Source organism: Colias philodice, chromosome 10 (assembly GCF_061535455.1).
Source record: "Colias philodice isolate Cphi_HAF_F1 chromosome 10, ilColPhil1 Martin Lab GWU primary, whole genome shotgun sequence".
NCBI classification, from domain to species: Eukaryota; Metazoa; Arthropoda; class Insecta; order Lepidoptera; family Pieridae; genus Colias; species Colias philodice.
Window position 1 is genome coordinate 12,219,206 of NC_143095.1, and position 26,943 is coordinate 12,246,148.

At 33.6% G+C, this 26,943-nt stretch overlaps 2 protein-coding genes across 4 annotated transcripts in view; both read left to right on the plus strand.

The window, feature by feature from the left end:
- Nucleotides 1-6,617: 6,617 nt before the first annotated feature.
- Nucleotides 6,618-20,148, plus strand: zfh1 (Zn finger homeodomain 1). Of its 3 annotated transcripts, none has more exons than XM_089700262.1 (4): nt 6,618-6,741; nt 14,581-14,768; nt 15,084-17,115; nt 17,348-20,148. In XM_089700262.1, exons 1-4 carry the CDS (start codon nt 6,651-6,653, stop codon nt 17,539-17,541), a joined length of 2,505 nt encoding a protein of 834 aa, XP_089556388.1. In that variant the 5' UTR covers nt 6,618-6,650; the 3' UTR covers nt 17,542-20,148. The 3 variants fall into 3 exon arrangements, with proteins under 3 accessions (XP_089556388.1, XP_089556387.1, XP_089556386.1); XM_089700261.1 differs by having other exon boundaries at nt 6,621-6,909; XM_089700260.1 differs by lacking the exon at nt 6,618-6,741 and adding an exon at nt 6,765-6,909 and having other exon boundaries at nt 14,581-14,750.
- A 1,013-nt stretch (nt 20,149-21,161) lies between these two features.
- The window catches only part of Ltn1 (E3 ubiquitin-protein ligase listerin), a 36,812-nt gene continuing 31,030 nt past the window's right edge, over nt 21,162-26,943 (plus strand). Inside the window, exons 1-6 of the mRNA XM_089700273.1 lie at nt 21,162-21,381; nt 21,840-22,040; nt 22,364-22,495; nt 24,528-24,662; nt 25,737-25,849; nt 26,334-26,516. Of these exons, the coding sequence (XP_089556399.1) occupies nt 21,334-21,381; nt 21,840-22,040; nt 22,364-22,495; nt 24,528-24,662; nt 25,737-25,849; nt 26,334-26,516 (812 nt within the window). The 5' untranslated portion in view covers nt 21,162-21,333. The remainder of the gene's footprint in view (nt 21,382-21,839; nt 22,041-22,363; nt 22,496-24,527; nt 24,663-25,736; nt 25,850-26,333; nt 26,517-26,943) is intronic.

A 26,943-nucleotide genomic window follows, 5' to 3' on the forward strand; every position in this document is an offset into this window, starting at 1 on the left:
GAAATATATAACTTTTATTGATATGTAATATGTATCATCTTTTGAAATTTGTGTTAAAGAAACATAAAATAAGATAGGTATATTAATTTGTAACTATTTGTAGTCGCATCATGATTATGATACTAAATATAAAACTAATAGTTTAACTAAAAGTATTCCCTCAATCAAGAACTTAATATTAAGGTTTAATGTCATGTCTTTCCCCGAATCTTCATATTCACAGCAAATTATTATCCGAAATGGCAACAAAACAAGCAGCAACTATCACACATTACCTACAAAAGGCAGTTAATTAACAAGTAAATAATACAAGTGTTAAAATAACTGCAACCGCAAACCGCGACCTCACTCCTACCTGCCGTGCTCCGGGAAAATATTGTCAACAACATGACGCAAGCTCTAATATACTATTTTTCACAATAAATATAACCGCCGCTTAAAAAATAAGGATTCATATTCAATGTTTCATAAAATAGTGATATTTTTTATTTTCAGTGAAATTTTTAGTAGGTATAAGTAGGTAGGTACTAAGCTCGGGCACCGTTTTTAGCCATAAGCTTGATAATATTTCTATGTAAACAAAATACCTACGCCATACTTTAGAAAAGCTTTATAAATGAAAAAAAAATAACGCTTCAGTAACAATGAAATATTGAAAATCGATCTAGAGTTACAAACAATTTAAAAGGCGAACGCATGAAATTCAGGATTAAAACAAGATTCATTCGGACTGCTTATATTAATTCTACTATTTCAACTCTCATCATGACTAATTTGCCTATCCTACTGAAATAACATGTAATGAAATTTGAATTTTTGCGTTAATTCATGCCATTTGAAACTTTGTATTGTTTCAGGCAATAAAAACACCCCACTATTGTTATTATTTGCTATTAATTATACTTGAGTGGCGTCCCTAGGATGACGTGACGAATTTCAATGTATTTGTGCATTATGCCAAGTTACGAACACCTTCATAGCTAGAAGTTTGTTTATGAAAATCATCCTTATGTGAGAGGACGATGATGATTAAAGTACATAGAACGGGTCTATGGTATAAACGTGTAAACTTTTTTAAATGGTAATTATAGTATAGGTGTATGGTACACACGAGGAAAAGCACGAAGAAGTAAGTTTTTAGTAAGAATGCAATAAACAATTAAATATAATGCTCTAAAGTCTAGCATGTAGAACCACATCAATAAAATTATACAAAAAAATAAATAATTAACGTTTTTTTTTTTTTACTTTAAATCCACAAATTATATTTGTATTATTTGTGCATAATTAACAACACAAATCACATTATCTATTGTAAACACGTAATCTGTTGACAAACCAACTAATTCTCTACACTAACGAAGGTATATTGATTCGTACATTGACATCTGAACAAAATATCAAAATCTCATCGCCACAAGTGTCTTTGTTTCTGCCATGTGGCGGCCAGCCGTGGTACAAATGCTAATTGTCTTAAACATTATATCTACCTGTACCTTATTGCTTTGTAATAGAGTTGGTTATCACCTGGCTGTTCGGGTGCCATCTGGTCTGCAGGAGATGTCAAAGCGACAATCCCTTGTTCGCTAACAATGGCTAGGTGTTACATGTGCAGGAAGTCACGGCTTTTAAATAATTAAGTTGTTTTTCACAAACACTATCGTGGTTATCTTTGAGCTTTACAGATGTAATTGCATTATCTCTATTGTGCAGCGTTTTTTGGTGTGAATTTGCAAGGTTCATCTGTCGTTTAAATTAAAATTAAAATAACTGTCGAAGCTAACATGCCATATAATAAATTTAAACAGTCCATAAAAAATTGTATTTAAATCTAAAAGTTTTGTCTTTTTCTACTGCTGTAGTAAGTATGTAGTTATAACTACATAATAATTGTTAACATAATACGAGAAAAATCTTACTACTACGTACTAGTAGGAGATCCATATCTGACTAGGCAGAGTCATATGGAAATAATGAAAAAAATACTATGCCTAGGGATAATGAACATTATGACTAATTTGGCGATTACACAAATAAACAAACACATCATCAGTAATGCTTATTATTAGATATTATAATCCTTATTCACTTGTAAACTTATATAAATAATAGATGGCTATTATTAACAGCAATACAAAGTTCAAACAGAACGATTAATATCCATTTTCGTGTGACTTTTTGACAGGCGATAGTTTTAACCGTGTTAGATATTCGTTATCAGCAGTGATGCTGAGTCCCGCTGATAACCCGAAGGGCTGATTGCTGTGTTTTTACCCTTATCAGCTTCCCTTGCTGATAACTTTTTATTTCGTCACTATCTGCGTTTTACGTTTCACGGTAGTTTGTTTATTTCATAATCGTTGTGTTTAAATATTCATTCGGGGTATATAAGTGGCTATGTAGTTATAACGATCGCGAGTTTAAAGTTACTATGTCAATAATCAATATAATTATGTTTTCGCAATAAATACCAGATTCCTAGTAAAATAATAAACAATGGAGAGTTGTGATATTAAACGTGCTAAATAGGTACCTACATATTATTACATAGTTAATTAATAATATGTACCTACTTTTGAAATGAACCGTGATTTAGGAAAGTATACTATATAATAGGTACCTATGGTATTGAAAAAAGGTTATACTATCAGCTAAAGCTAAATGTTAAAAAATAGCTTTTCAATTCATTTCAAAAACTTTAACTATAGTAAATTATTTACATCAATTCAAGGTTTAAATGCATTTTCAGTGTTTCCTTACCATGCATACCTTATATAATATATTATCTTAACACTATAGGAACCTAGGTTCCCCTCAGAGCCCGGGCGGTCCGCGCGTCAATTACATCTATACCCGTATACCTTGATATTGAAAGGATCAATCAATTTTTTCTCATTATTACCGGATTCCTAAAGAAGTGCATAATATGCGGGTAAGTATCGATCGATATCGATTTACAAGGGGACACAATTAGTATTGCTTTTAATTGTAAAACATGCAGGTAATGAAAAGAGAGCAACAATACAATAGATTTCATGTGTATGTTTTGTGTTAGGTATTTGAAATCAAATAAACGATTATTTATTGTATAGTAGCCAAAAGTTTTCGTATAGGGGCTTCAGACATGTAATGTAGGTACTTACCAAAATATATAATTTTGCTCTTTAAGGTTAAACATTGAAATGGATCCAAAAATGACATTCGTAAAGTTCCATTAAAACCTATAAAATACTGTTTCTAATTTGAAAAAAAGCCTGTTCTTTAATTTAAATAATACTATCTTTAATTTATAGATGTGTAGATATTTATTTGTACATAATAACTTGTATCAATACCTATTCATTTTGTTAATGTTTTGTTTTGTTTCCAGCAAGTTTCTCACGAACACATCTGGTAGAGTCAGCCATTAAAACAAAAAGCAGGTAACATTTACTGTCTCCCGATAAATTGTACCTTTATTGTTTTATTCTTATTAAAAATATTAATAAATAACTTAAAATGTGTAGAGATAAAAAAATATATGTTTAAAATTAAGATTGGGTTACTTACAAGAATTAATAGGTAAATCTCTTTTGATGTAGTTAGGTAGGTACCTACCTAATAATTTACGATTTAAGCACATTAATTGCTTTTTTCTCTAACACTTTACAGAAAATTATAAATAACAGACGTATCTTTTAATCATTTATTTTGTAATAGTGATATTTCTATTCAACCAATACGAAAGTTCAAATATTTTTTCCAAAACAGTTTACGAAATCAGCAAAAATAATTGCATACATTTTGTAATTATTCTTTCAATAGAATCATCAACAAGGCCGACGTCACCTTAAAAGCTCTACATTAAACCTCTAAAGAGGTATTATTATTAAAATATACGAAATAACACATGCTCTGCGTGTGGCATCCCTTGTTTTTACAATCTACCCTCAAATGTTGTTTTAACCCGCCAATGATCATGCCAAGTTAAATTCTGATTTATACAGATCTGAATGAATGTTGAAATGTTACATTTGAATTGTGGGGCATGGAATAATTAGGTCGATGAATACTACTTTTGGAGATTATTTCATACAGTATTTGAAAAAGCTCGAAATTAATTAAAGTTTGATATTATTATAATTAATAATTATTTAACACTAGCGGTCCGCCCCGGCTTCGCCCGTGGTACATATTTACGTTTTCTCTACATAAGAACCATCCTCGTACTTCAAGGAATATAATAACAAAAGAATTATCGAAATCGGTTCAGCCGTTCTCGAGTTATGCGCTTACCAACACATTTTGCGATTCATTTTTATATATAAGAAGATATAATTCACTCTATATTCACTTCACTAATAATATTATAATAATTAGATATAATTACACAAAATTAATATAAGGTAAGACATATTTATAGAAATTGTTTCAATCTTCCAGTGGACTATCATACCTTAAATATTTTTCCCTGAAAAAACACGTCAAAAGTTTTGAAATACATTACGTATCTACTATGTACATGCATAACATTAAGACACAGAAGTACCTACATCTCAACCTTAACAGGCAATGTATGCAAAACGCATAACTTTCTAACACAATATTGTAATTATATCCGCTGCAAGCGCTTACAAATCAGCTTTAAAGCACTTGAAGCGCTGCAGTGTATAGCTGAAGGTAATTTATGACCTTATTGTTTTACTTGTCCCCGTGAAAGCTATACAATTTAAATACTTTTGTTATATAAGGTGACATGTGTTACGTTAGGGAAAAAGCCTCAGGACATTTTAAAAAGAAGTGATTTAGTAGGATGATTTACCTCCCGTGATATTATAGCGGTCACTCGGTTGGAAATGACCTTTCTTTTCTTATTATGAAGAAGTAAGTACCAGAAACTTATTAAAACTACATTAATTTTAAGTGAACAGGTATTTAGAGAAGCTCATTTCCAAATATGTAGGTAGGTATATCAATGCTCAGTAATTACAAAAATGGTCACCTTAATGTAAAACTTTAAAATAATTATACCAACTACAGTTTATGCTTCCTATTTGAATATGCATCGCTTCAAACAATATAGGTAATATCCACAGAAATAATTAAAAATAACACTTTTGAACTAAAAATTTTAATATAATATGCAGTGATACAATTTATAACACTATTGTCCTAAAACTTACCTTTAATATTTTATGATTTCATCAAAACCAATGTCCAAAAACAAATTGCAAGATTTACAAGTATTTAAAACAATGTCTTTGATACAGGATCTCTTAAACGGCTAAACAATAACTTCTCAACACGTGCCTTACACGTGCAAACTAACCATCTTTACAATATTTTCAGTATTGTCTTTATTTTAACCGACGTCCCAAAAAGGTATGAATTTCAAGCCAGATGTTAGGTTACCGCTGTCTGCGTCTGTTATATTTATGGTGTTACAGGTGCTTTGAAGGCTTTTAAAGACATATTATTATACTTAAGCTATTAAAAACGATTAAAGATATTTTTTATCAGTTTACCTCCTTGAAAGAGTAGTAAAACTCATTCGATGTAGGTACGATGAAAAAGGTATAGGTAGATAATTATGTAGTAAAAGAAAGAATTTCAAAAAATTTTAACAATCTATTTATAATTTGTATCTACTATGCTATTCATATGTTTTCATTGTAGTATTTCAATAAACAATGTAAATGATAAATAAATAGATACGATATCAATTTAAAATACAATAACCACTTATCTATTAGATTATCATTTTTATCTATCTCTCAATCTATATGACAATACTCACACAAAATAATAGTACCTAAGTACTCATAGTATTTTTTTGATAAAACATAAACAAATAACAAACCATATTTTCATCAAATAAACTGAATTATACGTAAAGCATTCCGATAAGAAAGCTCTCAGTACAGCTAGCGCCATCCAGTGGCAGAAAGCGGAACTAAACATCTACGCGCCACCTCCCTACTGCGACGCAATTGCAACACACGGCTATAAAAAGCTCTTATCGGAATACATGTAAATATTATTCAGAAATTTACATAGCTACGCAATACACATATGTTTTTGTTAATCGTGGAAAATATAAACATTAAAAATTCTAAACTCTATGTAGAGTCTCTTAATGCCATAAAACGCAATAACATTTTATTAGAAAATAAATAATGCATGTATAACAAGTTATAAAAACACTTGTAATCGCAGTCAACGCGTTAGAAAAAGACAGGTAGAATAAGGTGGAGCGTCGTAAAGTAACACCTTGATAAAACAGCTTTTGTCAATGTGTGGGAGATTCTTACGTTCGCGAATATTTGAACGGGAATTAGTTCAACGCGATGAAAAATAGAAAAAGTAAGCAAAATCAAAACTTATTTATAAATACATCGAACACTGCGAATCGATTTAAATTTCCTATAAATAATAGGTGAGACAAACACAGCAAAACCTCATTAGGTATCATTGTATTTTCCTTAACCGTGGCTAAAAAGTGTAAAAACCGCGATAGTACGTGTCGAGAGGAGGTGACGGTGAAGCGGTCATCACGGGCACTAATTAAGTGGGGGTGGGGGTCGCGGGGCGGCGGGCAGGGCGGGCCGGAGGCGGGCCGGCTCATTCCGCCGCGCGCCGCGACGCCGGCCACACGTGTAGCGCGCGGGGCCATGGTCGCGAGAACCGATGAGATGTTCGGCTGCTATGGTGACAGCTACTCGTATCGCCTGTGGAGCCTGGCCAACGTTTGGGGCTGCCGCTGTGAGTAATTAGCCCGCGAGTGTGGTGAAACGTGCTAGATGAAAGTGCATAGCCCGTATATGGGAGTTGGCGGTTGGTACGAATGCTTTGCGGCCGGTTGGCTTGCGGACATGAGGAGTAAGCAGGTCCCGACTTCCACTACATCGGCCAGGCGGCTTGCTGCCTTAAGTAAGCTTCTTTTCCTTTTATTTTTGTTTGCAACTTTTTTATTATTATTTTTTGTTATCGTTGGAATTTTGTTCATTTTCATCCCAATTTTATTATTTTACTTGATTTCTATTTATTTTATCATTACCCCGGCAAATAGTAAATAATATCATTTTTACATTTCTTTGAAAATGTTTAATTAAACTCTTTAATTTTTGCGAGAGCGCTAGTCGAGTCCATTACAATTATTTAATTGAAACTGACTAAACCATAAAATCCCAAAATACACATAAAGTTTCGTCTAAAACAATGAGAGCGAAACAGGTGAAAATGATATCACCTCAGTGGCATTAAAAATAAAACTTGAAACGTGTTCATTAGAAATAACCGTGTTCCCTCGCTCCCTTGGGATATAATTTATCCACTTGAGAATCGGGAACAGGTATACACAGACTTAAAAGAAAGTTTCGTTTGCCGAGGGGAACCCCGCTCTCTTTCAACGTCTTAAATCGTAAATGATTATGTTGTTTTAATTCATTTGCTTTTTTCTTTTACTTTCACTGTATTCTTCCGCCGCCTGTCTGAGTGGATGAAATAGGGACGTTTGATATGTTTTACCAAACTTCTCTGGGAATAAATTAGTGATCGTCGTCTGAATATAATTTAATGGTTGTGTTCCGAAAATATCTTTGCTATTGTTCTTTTTATGAATAGTGTCGATACGATTACAGTTGTTTGATCTAATGTAGGTAATATTATGAATTTATGAAAATTTCGTTAGTAGCTTCCTAAAAATTATGTTTGCCTGAAAAACCAAACTCTATTTTTTATCTGCTCGTATTACCTACTGAGAAACAGAGTGCACATTTCGTTAAATTAATGAGGATGTTACCTACATATTTGTTATGTTTTCCTTTTATAAAATAAGAAGATAAATATGACTCTAATAATTCAAAGACGAATTAAAACATTGTGAATAAAAAGAAAATAGAGTCGTGACGTGAATAGTGAAACAGATTATAATTTTAGTTTATTCATATTTCTCAGTGTAAATGTAAATATTAAACTCTTGTGAGCTTTAAAAGCTCGCAAGACATAGATAGAGGCATCTCATTATTTATGTAGATTAGGTTTGAGACAAACATTATTTTGTATACGTGACAAACTTAGCACTAACAATGTTCAATTGGTGTTGATTTCGGCATACTTTATTCAATTACATTGTGTATCACAGATAGATAATTACACATATAAATACCATTGACCCAAACACATATCAAAGTCGCATTACCGGACTCAAGTTTTAACATAGATAAACACGTCATTTACCTGAATATATTAGTATTATTGATATTCCTGTATCTAGTGCAAATAACAGATTCCTATGTCTAATCACTTGTTTGAAGAGACACAAATGAACAGGCTCATTAACGAGTGATTATCGCGTGTAAACAATCTTTGGGATAACTGCCGATCTCAATCGTGTGACTCACTTTCATATTGCCTCCCTTCAGTTCGTGATTCACGGATTTCATATTTTAATTTGTTGTGTAACTTGTATATCACGTAGCGTGTATTTGTTTTGTCTAAATTTTAAAATCAATTTCTATTATGAAAATATTTATCTACGTTTATACTTTATAGTATTGGTGTATTGACTTTTGTAGTCCTTATTTTAATTATTGTTAACATTTAACTTTTATCATGAAATAGGAGGAAATTTAAAATATTATTTTAAACAATTGCAATATGTTTGTACCTACTTATTATTAATATTAGGTACATACCTATATCTATAGATTAGGAACACCGAAAGTAGGTAAATATCATTACATGTAGTTATCCATTCTTTGTATGAGATGATTAAATATATTTAATAATAAAATAAATATAATTAATTTGGTATAAAATGTATGTTAATGAGTGCATAAGTTATGCGACTGATACCTTTATGTCTAAGGGTTGCTAACACTTAGTTTTTCTATGATTGAAAAACTTCATGAATTTTCTTTAAATTGAACATGCAATAAGTGATGTAGAGATTTGAATCCTTTAGAAAGCTTTTTCTTCTTACATCCAAACATATTCTGTCATTATTAATTATACGATGATATTGATATTATTTTATTATACACGTACAATACTAGGTAATAATAATAAAGTTCCTACTGATATTGATGCGAAATAAAATATAGGAGTAGGTAAGATCGTAGTTTCATGAAAACATGAAAATAAGTTTTAGCAATTAATTACTTACTTAAATTTAGCAATCTCCAAATTTGACAGAATTAAAAGTGATTATGTTATTATTTTCCAACCAAAATTTGACATTTTCGTTTGGATAAATTATATCCAAAGATAAATCGAATGCGAGATATTGACAGAACAACAAATTACAAGCCAGACCACCTTGACGATTTCCTTTAAATAATAACGAATATAACTTCGCCGCGCAATGCAATAATATACATTTAGTTTAATAGTTTTATTACCTACATAAACATGTGAATCACGTATAAAAATACACTTGACCGCACAAGGTATGCGAAACAAGGAAAATAAGTTAAACGAAAGTGGATAGACAACGACTCGGCCGCATTTCAATTGAACGAATCAATTTAGGAATAATTCTTTCAACGCGTAGTCACAATTGAGACGGCGCAGGAGTTTCGTGTGCCCTCCCGTAGCGCACAGGTGCGACCAATCAGCGCGCGGTATTCCGACTTCGGTTACAACTCGTTATCTGCACCGGTATTGTGTGCTGTGCATTTTTTTTGTAGTTCAATAGGAAGCGTGTGTCGCTTGTGTGTGTTATCAACGGTTATACAGCAGATACGAGGCTCGTGCTCGTTTCCACCTACAGATAGGTAGCTGATAACAAGTATGTTGCTCTGACTGTGGAGGCGTTGTATGAATAATGCGTTTCGTTCAAGAACCATCTGTACAATCACTTTGTATTTATTATTTGGCAATTTTAACGGTATACGTACTTTAAGAAACTTATCCCACATTGTACCCACGAATTAATATCACACTTTATTACCTACACCTACTATAATATGAAGTTCAAAATTCATTTACAACCATAATCAATATTTTGTACAACACACGTACCAACAATGTATCGTGTAACGATTTAATTACACAAGAATGAATGACTCCAGTGTTCGTTTTAACAAACAGCGCAATATCTCCGCGTCTCGGTGTTTAACTCGCGCCGCACAGCTAGCGCCATCTGTTGGCGAGTAGTGGAACTAAATAATTTTATTAATGTACCTCATTAACGGTACCTTTTAATGTGTATTGAAATATTTTTTTGGATTAACTAATTGAAAAATGTTTAGTTTAAAACAAAAAATATTTTGGTATAATATTGAAAAAAAAATATTCTGTTTATTTTATTGCCGAATGGATGTTGTTAAATAAATTTTAATATAATTCAGTATTCTTATCGTCTATTTTGCTATGAAATCTTGATTTTCCGTAAAAATTTCAGTTATTATTTATAAAAATATACAGTCCAATAAAACTCCAAAACAACACACTCACACTCACAGCACCATACAACGCTTGAACCGAGCGTCGATAATACAATCGTTTTGAGGTAATAACGAGCAGACAAACACGCCGGGATAATTATTATAGCAGTAAATTGGACGGTATTGGATAACAAGGGCTTAGTTACCGGCAGAATGGCCGGTGCACGGTTTACGAGGCCGTAATTTCTAAAATTCAATACCGCGTGTGGTGTTGCTACAAAACCTGCTGTAAGGGACGCTGCACATTGCGTGTGTTATCTACGTAGGTAGTAGGTATTTTACTTTTTTAGTAAAAACTGAAAACTGTAAATTGAAAATATTTTACGCATTTTTTACTCTTGTTAAGCTATTGCATAGCTTCTATCGCGGGCCTTGAGCGCGGGGACCGAATCCAGAAATTCCGTAACGAAAAACCTCACGCTCCCCACTCCGACGGGCACGGAGGTGTGGCTTGAAGGCATAGCATGCAATAGCTTTACCGCGGCAGTACCCGAGTGACACACGTCTTTTTTATTTTTACATTTATCACCTTGAAGAAACACAGGTTTTACATTAATTTTTCTCTACATTACTACTACAGGAGTTCATACTAAATTCACCATTACGCGTAGTTCCTCGATAATATCTACCTATCTTAAAACCAATATTTTAGGAATTAAATAGATATATAGCCATTAGCCAATAGCCATGTAGGTAGAGAAAATTTAACATTATAATATGTACTAGCGGTCCGCCCCGGCTTCGCCCGTGGTACATATTTCGCAATAAAAAGTGGCCTATGTCCATTCTCGGGTATCAAAATATCTCTATACCAAATTTCATGCAAATTGGTTCAGTAGTTAAGGCGTGATTGAGTAACAGACAGACAGAGTTACTTTCGCATTTATAATATTAGTATGGATGTGCTATTTATTAGATAGATTTGAAGTTGGTGCCGAACATTAAGCACTTAGTATTAAGCCCGTGCACCGACATCAAACCTTTTTAATAAATAGCACATATAAATAATATGTAGTAAATAATAATGTCAAATCTTTTTTATTTCTTACTTTTCCGTTTTTGAAGTCGGTTGTTTTTAACGTATCTAGTTATTTTTATAAGTGAATATTAAGCTTTCAGTGCGATTAGAGCTTTTTATGAAAATTAAGCTCTCCGTGCGATTAGAGATTTTTGTGAAAATTAAGCTCTCCGTGCAATTAGAGCTTTTTGTGAAAATTAAGCTTTCCGTTCGATTAGAGCTTTTAATGAAAATTAAGCTCTCCGTGCGATTATAGCTTTTTTGAAAATTAAGCCTCCGTGCGATTAGAGCTTTTTGTGAAAATTAAGCTCTCCATGCGATTAGAGCTTTTTGTGAAAATTAAGCTCTCCGTGCGATTAGAGCTTTCTGTGAAAATTAAACTCTCCGTACGATTAGAGCTTTTTGTGAAAATTAAGCTCTCCGTGCGATTAAAGCTTTTTTGTGAAAATTTAGCTTTCCGTGCGAATAGAGCTTTTTGTGAAAATTAAGCTCTCCATGCGATTAGAGCTTTTTGTGAAAATTAAGCTCTCCTTGCGATTAGAGCTTTTTGTGAAAATTAAGCTTTCCGTGCGATTAGTTTTTTGTGAAAATTAAGCTTTCCGTGCGATTAGTTTTTTGTGAAAATTAAGCTCTACGTGCGATGAGAGCTTTTTGTGAAAATTAAGCTCTCCATGCGATTAAAGCTTTTTGTGAAAATTAAGCTTTCCTTGCGATTAGAGCTTTTTGTGAAAATTAAGCTTTTCGTGCGATTAGTTTTTTGTGAAAATTAAGCTCTCCGTGCGATTAGAGCTTTTTTGTGAAAATTAAGCTTTCCGTGCGAATAGAGCTTTTTGTGAAAATTAAGCTCTCCATGGGATTAGAGCTTTTTGTGAAAATTAAGCTCTCCGTGCGATTAGAGCTTTTTGTGCAAATTAAGCTTTCCGTGCGATATGAGCTTTTTGTGAAAATTAAGCTCTCCATGCGATTAGAGCTTTTTGTGAAAATTAAGCTCTCCGTGCGATTAGAGCTTTTTGTGAAAATTAAACTCCGAGCGATTAGAGCCTTTAATGAAAATTAAGCTCTCCATGCGATTAGTTTTTAGTGAATATTAAGCTTTCCGTGCGATTAGAGCTTTTTATGAAAATTAAGCTTTCTGTGCGATTAGAGCTTTTTGCGAAAATTAAGCTCTCCGTGCGATTAGAGCTTTTTGTGAAAATTAAGCTTTCCGTGCGATTAAAGCTTTTTGTGAAAATTAAGCTCTCGGTGCGATGAGAGTTTTTTGTGAAAATTAAGCTCTCCGTGCGATTAGAGCTTTTTTGTGAAAATTTAGCTTTCCGTGCGATTAGAGCCTTTAATGAAAATTAAGCTCTCCATGCGATTTTATGCGGTTATCAATTCGGCTGGTATATTTTTTTATGTATGTACACCGATTACTCCGAGGTTTCTGAACCGATTTACGTGATTCTTTTTTTGTTCGATGCGGGATGGTGTCGAATTGGTCCCATAATTTTTTTCGGATAGGCCCAGTAGTTTTTATTTTATGACCATTTTTGTCTGTACTCGATGACTAAGTTGATATGTAGCAAGTAACTTTGATTCACTTCCCGGTAACCGATTGAGCTGAAATTTTGTATACGTATGTAAATTTGATAGCGATGAAACATTATCATGACATGAAGCTGATTTGATGATGGAATCGGAAGGTGGCCATAGGAACTCAGTAATATATTGACTAAACTTTATCGAGTTTGGGCTCGTTTGATTCGTGTTGAAAAATACACTAAAAAGTATCTAATAAATAAAAAAAAACTGCGTTAAAAACAACCGACTTCAAAAACGGAAAAGTAAGAAATAAAAAAGATTTGATATTATTATTAACTACTACTTGATATTATTGTACATATATTTCGCAATAAAAAGTGGCCTATGTCCTTTCTCGGGTATCAAAATATCTCTATACCAAATTTCATGCAAATTGGTTTAGTAGTTAAGGCGTGATTGAGTAACAGACAGACAGACAGAGTTACTTTCGCATTTATAATATTAGTATGGATTAGATATTATAACAATTAAAAGACAAGATAAATTAATTTATGTCTCAAATTAATCTAGCTTGGTTACCTAATTTCCTCGTATATTAGGTATTCGTCATGGTAATAAATGTATTCCTTATACCTACTGGTTTAGGTATGAGTTAGAAATACGAAAAATATTGAACCTTTAACAACATGAACTTTTTTATAAATAAAACTAGCAGTTATCAATCAATACAAACTTTAATCCCCTGTTTTACCCGTGGAATTTATCTAAATCCTTTCTTAGCGGATGCCTACGTTCTAACATCTGCCTGCATGCCAAATTTCAACCCGATCCGTTCAGTGGTTTGGGCTGTGAGTTGATAGATCACTAATTCACTATGTCAGTCAGTCACCTTCTTGTTATATATATATTTAGATTAGGACTTAAGTATGTATTTCTATATTAGGTATATTATAAACAATTTACCTAGTGCGGTTAATTAACGCCATAAACACCTATACATTTGCCACGCTAATTAGCACATCGTTATTATATTATACTGTATGAATAATAATTAATATAAAATATGTTTTATGCTCTCGATACCGAATAACCGCCAACGTACCTATGCAACTTTGTACCATTTATGTATAAGGAAAAATACTTTTGTATAATTAAACATGTTTTTTTTCTGTGTAACCTGTTGTTTTTAAGTTTTAACCTTTAGGGATTAGAACTTGTGTGTAAATTTTACAACTCTATGGTATACCTACCTTAATTTTTTGAAGAATAACCTATTTTAAACCAGAGTTGACAGAAACCATGGGTATAATTTCAAGCAGTTCTATTAACCTTATAAGTTATAAGCAAAGACAACATATCATTTTCACCTAATTAAATAGTGAACTAATTGAAATATTATGTACATGCATGATAAGTTTCACAAAAATAGACAAGTGATGGTAAGCACAGACGTCCATGAAGCAATTATAGCCAATTTTTGAGAGAACAGATCTCTACAAATAATCCTTATCTATCACCGAAATGGGCAGTGCAACAATATTTGACACTGATCCACCTCCCAATAGCTAGTTAGGTACACACAATTCAATTCTACAGCAGCTCCATTTATTCCAGTCCGTCCACTGGCGAGTGGGGGTTCGGACGGCAAGCCGGAGGAGGAAGACGACCGGGGCTCCTCCCCGCTGGGCCCCGGCGGCCCGTTCAGCTGCAGCCAGTGCCGCGGCGCCTACCCCACGCGGGAGCAGCTCGAGAAGCATGAGACGCTGCACTCCCCGAGCACTCAGGTGGATACCGTCCAATATGTCAGTGTACATTGTTTCACTAAGAATGTAAAGCGATAGGTTGTTAGACAATTTTGCATTAAGTTAAATAACTGTAGGTATTATCTAGTTTTTTAATATGAGCCTAAATTTAAATTGGAAACCCATAAGCCGTGGTTATTGTGTTGTGTTGGCTTAACTTATAATATATACTGTACAAAGCTGTAATAATGAATTGTCAATAGTTGAACTATTTATTTAAGAAGATTATTTATTGCATTTATGAATTCTTTTTGTAAACCAATTTTAAATACATATAATCAGGTTATAATATAACAATTTTTTTCTTGTTTGCAGACTTGCAAGATATGCCACAAGAGCTTTGCGAATGTGTACCGACTACAGAGGCATATGATAAGTCACGACGAGAGCGCCAGCCTGCGGAAATACAAGTGCAACGACTGCGATAAAGCATTTAAATTTAAACATCACCTTAAAGAACATTTAAGGATACACAGCGGAGAAAAACCCTTCGAATGTGCGAACTGCGGAAAGAAGTTCTCCCACTCAGGGTCTTATTCTTCGCATATGACCTCTAAGAAGTGTCTCGTAATGAATCTTAAGATGGGCAGAATTAAACCGACCAATCCTGCCCTCAACCCCGACCGAAGTCCTTCGAGAAAGCGAGCGAATGCGATGGTCGCTTCTCAACTAAATAATAACCTTACACCGAACGGTAATTCATTTTTACCGATATTACCGAAATACAATGAGGCCGCTGCATTCTTTGCGTCGATGTCCTCACAAGAGGCAAACTATCACCGCCCACCTTTAGGACAACCGGGACTTAATCCTTTCTATATGCCTCCTGGAATGCCCATGAGCCCAGAGAGTGGCATAGCTCCATATAGTTTCCCCGCTTCCTTAAGTCAGTTATTCCATCAACTAGCTTCTCAGCAATATCAACAAAGGAAGATAGAGAGTCCTAATCTTAAACAAATGAATCAATCCCACGGTGATCCTGAGGATTTAATCGAAGAAGTAACCGAAGAAGATGATAAAAGATCAGAAGGTAGTGCAGAACTCGTTATGGATATAGAGGATGAAGAATCTGTATCCGTTAAAAAAGAACAAACTTTAGATAATGATTTAAGACCACCTTCCCATGATTACGAATCCGTCCCATTAAATAACAACGGCCCTGATGTCGACAATAATCATGCAGGTTTTAATTCTATATTAGAATCAGTGAGTGCTTCTGTTAGCAAACATTTTTTCAGAACTAGTATGAAAAAATTATCACCCGTTACCGGGAATACCTGTCCAAGTATAGAATCACCACCAACGCCTCATGTGATCATAAAGAATGAACCTGAAGATACTCACAGGTGTGTGAAGTGCAATTTGACATTTAATACCAAAAATGACTTATTGGAACACGAAAAATTACTGTGTGGAAGTGTGTTCCGCAAACATGAGAGCTTAGCCGCACAGGTTGCAGAGACAGTAGCATTGAATAGGCTAGAAGCTGAAATGCGAGCGTCCATACAGAGCGGTGTTAGTGCTAGCGAAGATGAAGACTTTGGAAAAGAAGATCGTGACGATAAATCTCTACACGATAACGATAGAAAAATCAGAGTGCGAACTGCTTTGACTGAAGAACAACAGGCTGTGTTGAAGAAACACTATGCTTACAATCCCCGGCCAAACAGGGAAGAGTTTAAGAAAATCGCTCAGCAAATTGGTCTCGATAACAGGGTTGTTCAAGTATGGTTTCAAAACAACCGTGCGCGAGTACGGCGTATGTCAAATGCGATAACCGTGTCGGACCAACCGCTCGACTTGTCTACAAAAAAGTCAAACGTCTCAGTGACATCTAGTCCATCGCCTTCTCCTTGCAGCATTTCAGTGACACATTCCGATTCCGAAGAAGCGGTGAATTTAAGTCAAAAATCTTCGCGAAGTACGACACCGTACCGCAAGAACTACGTGAACACTTATCCACATTCCAATTGCTCTTCTTCTTCCCTCACCGACTTTCGCCTATCGCCATCTCCCGGTGAGACTCAGAAACGGACTCTTGCTAAGATGGCAGTTAATCCGTTAATACCTATGGATAAGCTACTGCAATACAATGACTTAGCCAATGGGTTACTGAATATGCACACGCCAGATAGCAGGCAAGCATCTAGCCCTCTCTACGATCGCTCTGTTTGGAGCGATGAAGTTAAACACCAACCCGAATACGATGACGACGCAACTGTACTTAAGAAGAGCAAGTTGAAAGGAAACGATATTAAGGAAGGCGAGGGACAGTTTGTATGCGACCAATGTGACAAGACTTTTGTGAAACAAAGCTCCCTAGCGAGGCATAAATATGAACATTCAGGTAAATATTATAACTATGTCTTGTGTTTTATATCAAGTTTCATAGATAAATAAATAAATACATTTGAATAAAATTGCTACAGTGATTAATTATCAGCATTATTCATTAGATCATCAGAATTACTTTCTTTAGTCACAATTCGTTCATTTTGATGTAAATATTTTAATTTTAATAATCACCACACGCCCCTCTAACTGTAAACGATAAACAAGGAAATTATTTTGTCCACCAGGTCAACGACCCTACAAATGCTTGGAGTGCCCCAAGGCGTTCAAGCACAAGCACCATCTGACGGAACACAAGCGACTCCACACCGGAGAGAAGCCCTTCCAATGCTGCAAGTGTCTCAAGAAGTTCTCGCACTCCGGATCCTACAGCCAACACATGAACCACAGATTTGCTATTTGCAAGCCTTACAGGGACTAAAAACCCAACTTTCACTGCTAGTATAGCCTTGGAATGTTATAAAACAATTGCTACGAACAAAAATGTTAAATAGTCATTATCTTAGCTAGTTATTCACTCTTGACAATATAAATGTTTATTAATTAAATCCCATTTTAGTGACACATTCCGATGATTGTTAGCTAAAAGTTGACTACGTAGTCGCTACCAAAGATGTCGATCGCAAACCAAAGAGAAAAGAAGTGCCATAGACAATCGATGTAGTTTTTTAAGATTTAAGTTACTGGTGTAGATAATAAAAAGATAATGAAGTATTTGTCGCTCGGTATTTATATATTCGGATGTAATTTTACACATTGCTCAACGTCATAATATTTTTTTAATGTGTATTTTATTTGTAATGTGCCAAATGTACCAAAGATGTGCCATGTTTACCAAAAATTATATTTTAAGTAGTTGTACTGATTTAAAAACAGTACCTGTAGCATAATACTCATTTTTTAAAACCAAGCCATAATACGTATTTAGTTTGCAATAGTCGTAGTTAGACTGTTAGATATACCTACTCCTAAATCATAATATTTTTTCCATTATTTTTCAAAGATTTACGAACGCTTAATTATAATTTATAATAATGAATCAACCCTTATTCTTTCAAAAGCTACAAATAACCGAATTCATAATAACATGCACTTTTCAATAAATTCATGTAATAACGTTACGTACATAAATTTCACGTTCATCAGTATTGTCACCATCAGCGTCTAAATTTCTATATTCTGTTAACTTCTAATAATATAAAATATTTAGCTAGTTTCTATCTTAATTAAGTTAAAAGCATTCCATAATACTCCTATGGGATCTCTACTGTGTTTAAAAAACTCCTTCTTAGTCCAAAATTTAGCGTATGTTTAATGTAAATAGATATAAAATTATTGTAAATAATATAGGGTTATATGTACATAATGATGGTTTACATCTAGTAGGCGCTACGCGTGATGCGACTACCGCTACGATACAATGAATATGAGGACAATAATCAACATCTGTTTATTGAATGCAATAGGATAAAAAATATATTTAAATTTAATATTAATATAGACTTTGTTAATATTTAACGGAAGCTTAACATGAGTTGTAGTGTGAAGGAAAATTGTATCGTTCAACGGGAAGCGATGAGAGAATTTGGCATAAAGCTTAAATTTTCAATTAAAATTTCAAATTCATCGCATGTTTTTTTCCTTCGCAATCATTAGATATTCGTTAAAACTTACTGTAAAGTATAAAATGAAAACGCACTTTATAGATAAATTTTAAAACTCAACGCTTCTCGTGACACAGATCCATTTCATATAAAAAAAATTGCCAAATTATCGTTCACGAACCGATGTACTTACATTGTACATACTTTACTTATAAAATATTAGATATGTAAAGCACTTACGTAGGTATGAAGTATTTCAAGGCTCAATCCGTTTATAATTTCACCAGTATATTAGAACAGAAAGTTCCTAAAACGGTAGGTAAGTTGTTTTCTTGAAAGGTTTCTATGCAACGAATTATGTAAAAATTCCAGCAATATGATAATATTGTGTACAATTATATTTTAGAAGTAATAAACTGCTTTCGATAATCCACCATTTATATGTCAAAATACGTTTTTTTTTTCTTATTAAAAATTTTTCATGCTATAAATTGATGAGATTTAGATACCCACATAAAATTTAATCGAAGCTTTATCATTTTAAATAATCAGTTGTAGACATGACGTCATAAAATAATAATGGTTCAATTCTGTTAATTTTGGATTATCTAAAGTAGTGATAATAGTGTACATACAAAAATACAGTATTGAAAGCACATCCACAGCGGAATGTAAATACATCAAAACGTCGCGGTTACATTTTGTAAAAAAAAGAACAAAATACGTTTAAAAATGAGTTTTATATTTTTATTTTTTTACAAACACGGATTAATTATTATTGTTATTTAATATTTTGAGTTTTTAGCTTCGGAACTGTGATCTTTAGCACGTAATTGTGACGTTTTGATACAATCAGTATTTATTCGCTTCAGGTGAAATCAAAGCTGTATAATTTAATAGTTAAGCGAACATGTTTTAAATGATTCATATTTTATTATTAATTAATGTAAGTGATTTCAAAATTGACCGGTGGGCTAGATAAACCAAAGAATAATTAAATAAACGATACGGACACTTGTATATAATACCGTCATCGTTAGTTTTAATTTAGTTTCTACGATTGAATAAATTTTATATAATAAATATTTTATTTTTATGAGGCATTATGTACTATGGCAAAGATTAGTTATATTCTTGTGCAATATAATATTGCAGAGAAGTATTTCTTTTGTATAGTTTAAGCGCTAAACAGTTAAAATGTGAATTCCTATTGCCATAATGTGTTTGTGTGCGTGCGGACGTGCGTGTGTGCGTGTGCCGACATTTGTTGTAAGCTAAGAACTAGATTGTTAAACTTACCCATAGATTAACATGTGTTAAAATATTGCCTATATAAATTATAGTAATTCATTTTACTTGATATTATAATGTATATTGAATTTATGAATATTAAAAATATATATATATTGACAATTCAATGCGAACGTATTTTTATTATTTGCAAAATCCTGAAAATTTCATCGTTTTTCCCAAAATATTACCACAGCAAAACACAAAGATATCAGTCTTGTGGGAACAAGAATGGGTACATGAATTGAATAATTAATTAATTAGTGTTTTATGCATTCAAATGCTTTATATTAATTGTTTAATACTTACATAATACAAATTTATAAAAACAAAAAACTCGATCACGAGGTGGGATTCGAACCCGCGTCTTCCGCCATTCCGATGCAACGCCTGACCTCTCGGCCACCCATGAGCAATCGAATTTATTCAAATTTTCTTTTCTAATTTTAAAGTTCAGTTATTTTTTTTTCTACATATTTTTTTTGTTTACTCTACGTGGCCTACGTGGCTACAAAAAAGAACACTTTACCAAAGAGAATACAAATTGCACTTTACACAATGTAGTAACCTAAATTAATGGCCCAGCTTTTTATAAATTATTAATAATAATAATTTCAAACAAGATGCGTGACAAGTTTATGGCAGTTCAGTTTCTTTAAAAAATTTTACTTACCAGAAATGATATCTTATTAGATGACGTGTAATAATAGTTACGGAAACAGGACGTAACATAATTTTATTACATTAGTAACTATTATATATTTACCTAGTCTGTGATAACACCTCTAATTACTCGAAACCTGTGCTATGCTCAAAACACTAATTAATAGAATTACTCTCCATGCAAGTAACTAGGTACTTAGTAGTTTTTACAATTACTTCTTACGTCATCTACTTTCTACAAATAGTACCCACATTTCGACAAACTAACTCTACAAAGCTTTGGGAAACAAATGGACGCAACAAGTATTCTTACTATTTATATATCTCTTTATTTACGAAAAAAAATTAAAACATTACATTATTACTGATAACAGCAGATCCAAACTAGGCAAAATGATACTGCCTAAATACCTTGTATCTTTAACGTCACTTACAAAGGTAACTTTTTAGGTCATAATATGACTATGACATAATTTTGACAGTTGACATTGACACGATTCATGGTGGTGTAATCTGCATCTGCAATGTGTTGTTTTGCTTAATAATTTACCTCGTAATTTACTTATAATTACTACAAAATACTTAATTAAAAGCCGAATACTTCCATGTTAAATTTAGAGTGTATAAATTAATTGTCATAATCTCATTTTTATAAAATGGGAGGGAAAGCAAAGCAAAGCCAAAGAACCAAAAATAATGTTAGAGTGAGTATTTTACTGCAATTATTCTTATTTCTAAATGGCTAATCAAATTTAAATTTTCTAGATAATATTAACTTCATTGTCCTCAATAGTTTATGTAGACAATTTTGTTTCTCACTACAGTTTTTTACCATTCCTTATTTACATCAACATTATTCTCATTACATACTATCTAAATTCTTTAATCGTTTTATGATCTACTACCAAATAAAAGAGAGAATATATGTGTAATAAACATTAATACAAATATACATAACTAGCTGTGCTCCGCGGTTTCACCCGCATTGCTCCGCTCCTGTTGGTCTTTGCGTGATGATATTTATAGCCTAACCTTCCTCGATAAATGGGCTATCTAACAATTTTTCACATCGGATAAGTAGTTAGTTCAAACAAACAAACGCTTCAGCTTTATAATATTACTTAGTATGGATCAACAAATTATTTAAAAAAAATTCCTTCAGCCTTCCAGTAGTGGCCGCAGTGCAGAATTGCTGAACAATGTGATAAAAACTGACAATGTGTTTGGGAGTCTCAGCCCTGGGAAAGGCCTCACTGGCCTGTTCCCCACTATGGCTGCTGGACCTCTCGATCAGCTTGCGTCTAATGAATATACATTGGCTTTCAAGAAATTGAACAAAAAGGACCCTATAACACGGACCAAGGTATTTATGTAGGAGCAATAAAGATTCAATATATTATAAGGTAAAATAGTATGAGTTTAATTCATAAGTCCTTCTTTCAGAAAATGGAAAATGTATTATGGTTTTTACCAATACATATTTTATTATCAAAAGTTAATTATTTGTACATTCTTTCATATTCAAAGTTCTTATTTGCATCAAAACAACAGGAAAAAATTGCTACAATATTTTTTTACACAACAAATTATTGTTTATTAAAAAAAAATTGCATTTACTAGACAATTGTTTTATTACACCCATGCTATACATATATTAATGTAAATTTTTTTTCATATAAATTATAGGCATTACACGAACTACTAGAGTTGGTAAAAAACAGTGACATAGAGGATGTAGTGGCCGCGCTGCCCAACTGGGCGCACTTCTACTTAATGCTCACCATCGATAGCGAGAGGAAGGTTCGGGAGGCTACACAAGTAAGTATGCAATTTTTCTAAACTAATTTATTAATAAATATATATTTCAGGACATTTTTCAGTTTTCACACACAACACAGTCGCTTGCTTTCACTTGTGTTATGGTAACCAAAATGGCTGATAAACATACATATATATAATCTTATATATAAAAACTAGATTTCCGCCCGCGGCTTCGCCCGCGTTTGCAAAGGAAAACCCGCATAGTTCCCGTTCCCGTGGGATTTTCGGGATAAAAACTATCCTATGTGTTAATCCAAGTTACCCTCTATATGTGTGCTAAATTTCATTGTAATCGGTTCAGTAGTTTTTACGTGAAAGAGTAACAAACATCCATACATCCATACATCCATACATCCATACATCCATACATCCTTACAAACTTTCGCCTTTATAATAGTACTAGCAATGCCCTGCGGTTTCACCCGCATAGATAGCGGTCTACTATAGGTCGGACTATAGGTTTAATTTTTAATCACATGAAAATCACCTTTACCCCGTCCCGCACTACGGCCTTTTTTTTTGTTTTAGTGGGGAAATCTTTCATAGATACCCACGGCCTCCGGGGGAGGGGCCGTGGGTTATGTCGGATTCCTACCGACTAAACCTCACTGTGTTCCGTCAAGACGCATATTGGTAGAATTCCTCCGTGACCCCCGCACTACGGCCTGCTCGAACAGTATACCTACTATTTTCTGTAGATTGACACTTAAAAATTCGTTATATCTTTTGAATGGAATATCCAATTCTTTTCATTTAAAAAGTATTTTGCTGGTATTGAAACAGTCTATAATAAAACATCATTTAATGGGATAAGGATTAATAAATGTGTATGGATAACATGGTTTGATTACTGTCGGCACTTCTATTTACTTTGAAAACGTAAAAAAGTTGTTGTAGTAACATAAATACTGAAGATGGACATATGGTATCGCGGACTTTCTTGTAGATATTGATCCATTCTATAATACCGTAGAACATTTTTTTGTTCTATCTTCAATAGATTCCGCAGCGCACGCGATGACAGAAGTTTTATTGAGGATTTTTTTACACCTTGGGTTACATTATTGCATTTTTGGTATGGATCTCTAATTTTTTTGAAGATGCAATATAGCCTATGTTGCTCAGTAAAGATGCAGCTTTCTAATGGTGAAAGAATTTTTGAAATCGGTCCAGTAGTTTATGCGTGAAAACCATACATACATACATACATACATACATACATACTTACAAACTTTTCCTCTTTATAATATTAGTATAGATTAAGATTAAGATGAATCGCAAAATGTGTTGGTGAGCGCATAACTCGAGAACGGCTGAACCGATTTCGATAATTCTTTTTTTATTATATTCCTTGAAGTACGAGGATGGTTTTTATGTAGAGAAAACGTAAATATGTACCACGGGCGAAGCCGGGGCGGACCGCTAGTTTTAAATAAATACTTATATAGATAATAATTAATACCCAGATACAGAGCAAATATCAATGTTCATCACACAAATATTTGCCCTGGGTGGGAATCGAACCCACGTCCACTAACCAACTATGCCAATCGGTCAGCCAAAAATAATTTAAAGACGTCATGTAAATTATAAATTAAAAAAAACATCTTCATAATTGGCTTAACGAAAAAAAATTCTATACCATAAAGGAGTTCATGGAAAGTTCACGGACTATCTTTATTGCAATTATTTTGCATTCTTTATTGTATTGGCTGAACATGTTTGTACTTTTTTAATATTATTGTATCACCATATTTTTTAACTAGCTTTCCGCCTGCGGCTTCGCCCGCGTTTGCAAAGAAAAACCCGCATAGTTCCCGTTCCTGTGGGATTTCCTGGATAAAACCTAGCCTTATATTACTCGTGGATAATGTAGCTTTCGAATGGTGAAAGAATTTTGAAAATCGGTCCAGTAGTTTATGAGCCTATTCATTACAATCAAACAAACAAAGTTTTCCTCTTTATAATATTAGTGTAGATACCATGTTTAAAGCAAAAATAAATATTTTATTGAACGTATCGTGTACAGGCGTGTCACGGGCTGATAGTGTCGCGGTGCGGCCGGCGCGCGGGCCCGCACGTGCGGCGCCTGCTGCCCGCGTGGCTGCTCGCTCAGCACGACGAGTACGCGCCCGCGCAGGCGCTCGCCAACCAGCACCTTCATGTGAGTATGGGGGTACTTGTGGATATGAGGTTTTTGTCAGTTATAGTATTTTTAACCACGATCTAAAAAAAAAATTCTTCAAAATATGTGCATAAATTTAAATATCTAAATATACATAAGGACAGACAGACAGCGGCTTTGCTTTATTTTTATAAACATGACATAAAATCTTATTACATATATGTCGGCGCAACGACGATAAACGACTACCCTCAAACTACTAAATAATTATAACTAGCTAAAGTTTACTTTGATCTTTTTAAATAAGTGGTTGATTCATTAATCAACCACTAATGAAACAATTAAATTAACGAAATAATTAATGTTTGTTAAAACTGATGAAAATTCATTGTAAAAATTCGAGTGGCAACACTCAAACTAATTCTTGTGAGTCATGGTTCGCTTTAAATACGAGCGCCCGACGGCACAGAGCACATTCACTCGCCGGCCGTCGGAGCGTTCGGAGCTCTCTCTATAATTTCCACGTAGATTAAAAGGGCAGAAAAATACCCACGGGCGTTCTTCTTCGAGTATGAGCGCCTGCTCTGATGATGGTGACGTCAGAATCGCTGACGTCACTCTTTTTAAAAATAGCCTTTGGGCCCTTCTTCCGTCACATATATAAATCTCGTGTCACAATGTTTGTCCTCAATGGACTCCTAAACCACTTAACCGATTATAATAAAATTCGCACACCATGTGCAGTTCCATCCAACTTGAGAGATAGATAAACATGTAGGTACCACGGGCGAAGCCGGGGCGGACCGCTTGTAGAAAATATAAGACTTAAATCACCTCAAAAACTGTTCGTAATAAAACTCTGCCTGCACGTGGCTAGAAGAGACAGAGTTTTCTCGAAATAAACTTCAAAGAGTATTGCCACGAAATAAAATGTTTCAATAAATGTTTCATACAACGCCGCTCAAAGTGAATGTAAATTTCAGCAAATTGAGTATTATAATTATAGGTGAAAGAACAACATGTTTTTTCATATGTATAATTTATTAATTTCTACATAAATTAATTGTTGGTAATTTCAGAAAATTCATATATTCCATCTGTTTTCTATTTCAGGCTACATTTCCCGATCATAAATTAGGCGATGCGATAACATTTTGCAAATCAGAAATAATGGCTCTTATCACTGACAACCTCACAGGGAATGCTGAAGCTATATTGAATAAGAAGTAAGCACAAACCAGAATCTTATTTGCATATTTTATGTGTATCTTGGTGTTATTATTTTCTCCTTGACATAAATGTGATGAAATACTGTGTGTATTTATAACTTAATGCAATTTAGCACTCATTAGTCTTCTTAAATTTAAGTTTTAATCAAATAAAACAAGACAAGACAAGACAATACAAGATTTACATTAATTTACAAATTCAGCTTAAATTTATTTATTTCAGAACATATCTTCTTCTTATATATAAAAATGAATCGCAAAATATGTTGGTAAGCGCATAACTCGAGAACGGCTGAACCGATTTCGATAATTCTTTTTTTATTATATTCCTTGAAGTACGAGGATGGTTTTTATGTAGAGAAAACGTAAATATGTACCACGGGTGAAGCCGGGGCGGACCGCTAGTTATATATAATTTATACTGTGTTTGTCATATTATGAACTAATATGCCATGTAACATAATACGCAATAATTTTGCAGAATAGACGACCCTGAAGAGCGAAAGTTACAAGTATCACGTGTGATATCGAGTAGTTTACGCGCTTTAGACATGTTCGTATTCCGCCTGGCTCCAGAACATGACGAGTGGCTTCTGGAACAATTGCAAGCGCTGTTTAGTAACAGCTTCTGGAAGATCGCTAACCATGAGTCGCATCATGTGAGGTAGGGTATTTGAACTATATATTAATGAGAATGGCTTGTCGGTGTGTGTTTAGTAAATAATTACGTTTAGTACAAGTCATTGTTTAAAGTTTGGTAGAAAAAAATGGTGTATTAAATGTGTGTATAAGATTAACTTCGATTAGATTCGACTTATACAATGAAATGATTTCAGCAATGCGTTTGATTCATTGCACCATGTGATGTGGTTTAGAATTGTCAAACTGAAATAGGAATTCATGTTCCAATTTAAAGATAATGCGTGTTTTATCTCCAATTTATTACCAAAGTTAAAAATTGTTAAATTATTATCAGATTGTTACAAAATCTAATTAAATTCTAACTGGTGTTTCCCAGGGACCGCATTTTGGGCCAGTGTTTTGTAAATAATATGACTAACTTGACATAATATTATAATTTAAATAGATTC

Excerpts from the sequence above, each read along its gene's own strand:
- zfh1 (XM_089700261.1), top strand. The coding sequence starts at position 6,780 with ATGAAAGTGCATAGCCCGTATATGGGAGTTGGCGGTTGGTACGAATGC. Across the intron at positions 6,910-14,580 it reads CAGGCGGCTTGCTGCCTTAA|TCCGTCCACTGGCGAGTGGG; the intron begins GTAAGCTTCTTT and ends CATTTATTCCAG. Across the intron at positions 14,769-15,083 it reads AGGTGGATACCGTCCAATAT|ACTTGCAAGATATGCCACAA; the intron begins GTCAGTGTACAT and ends TCTTGTTTGCAG.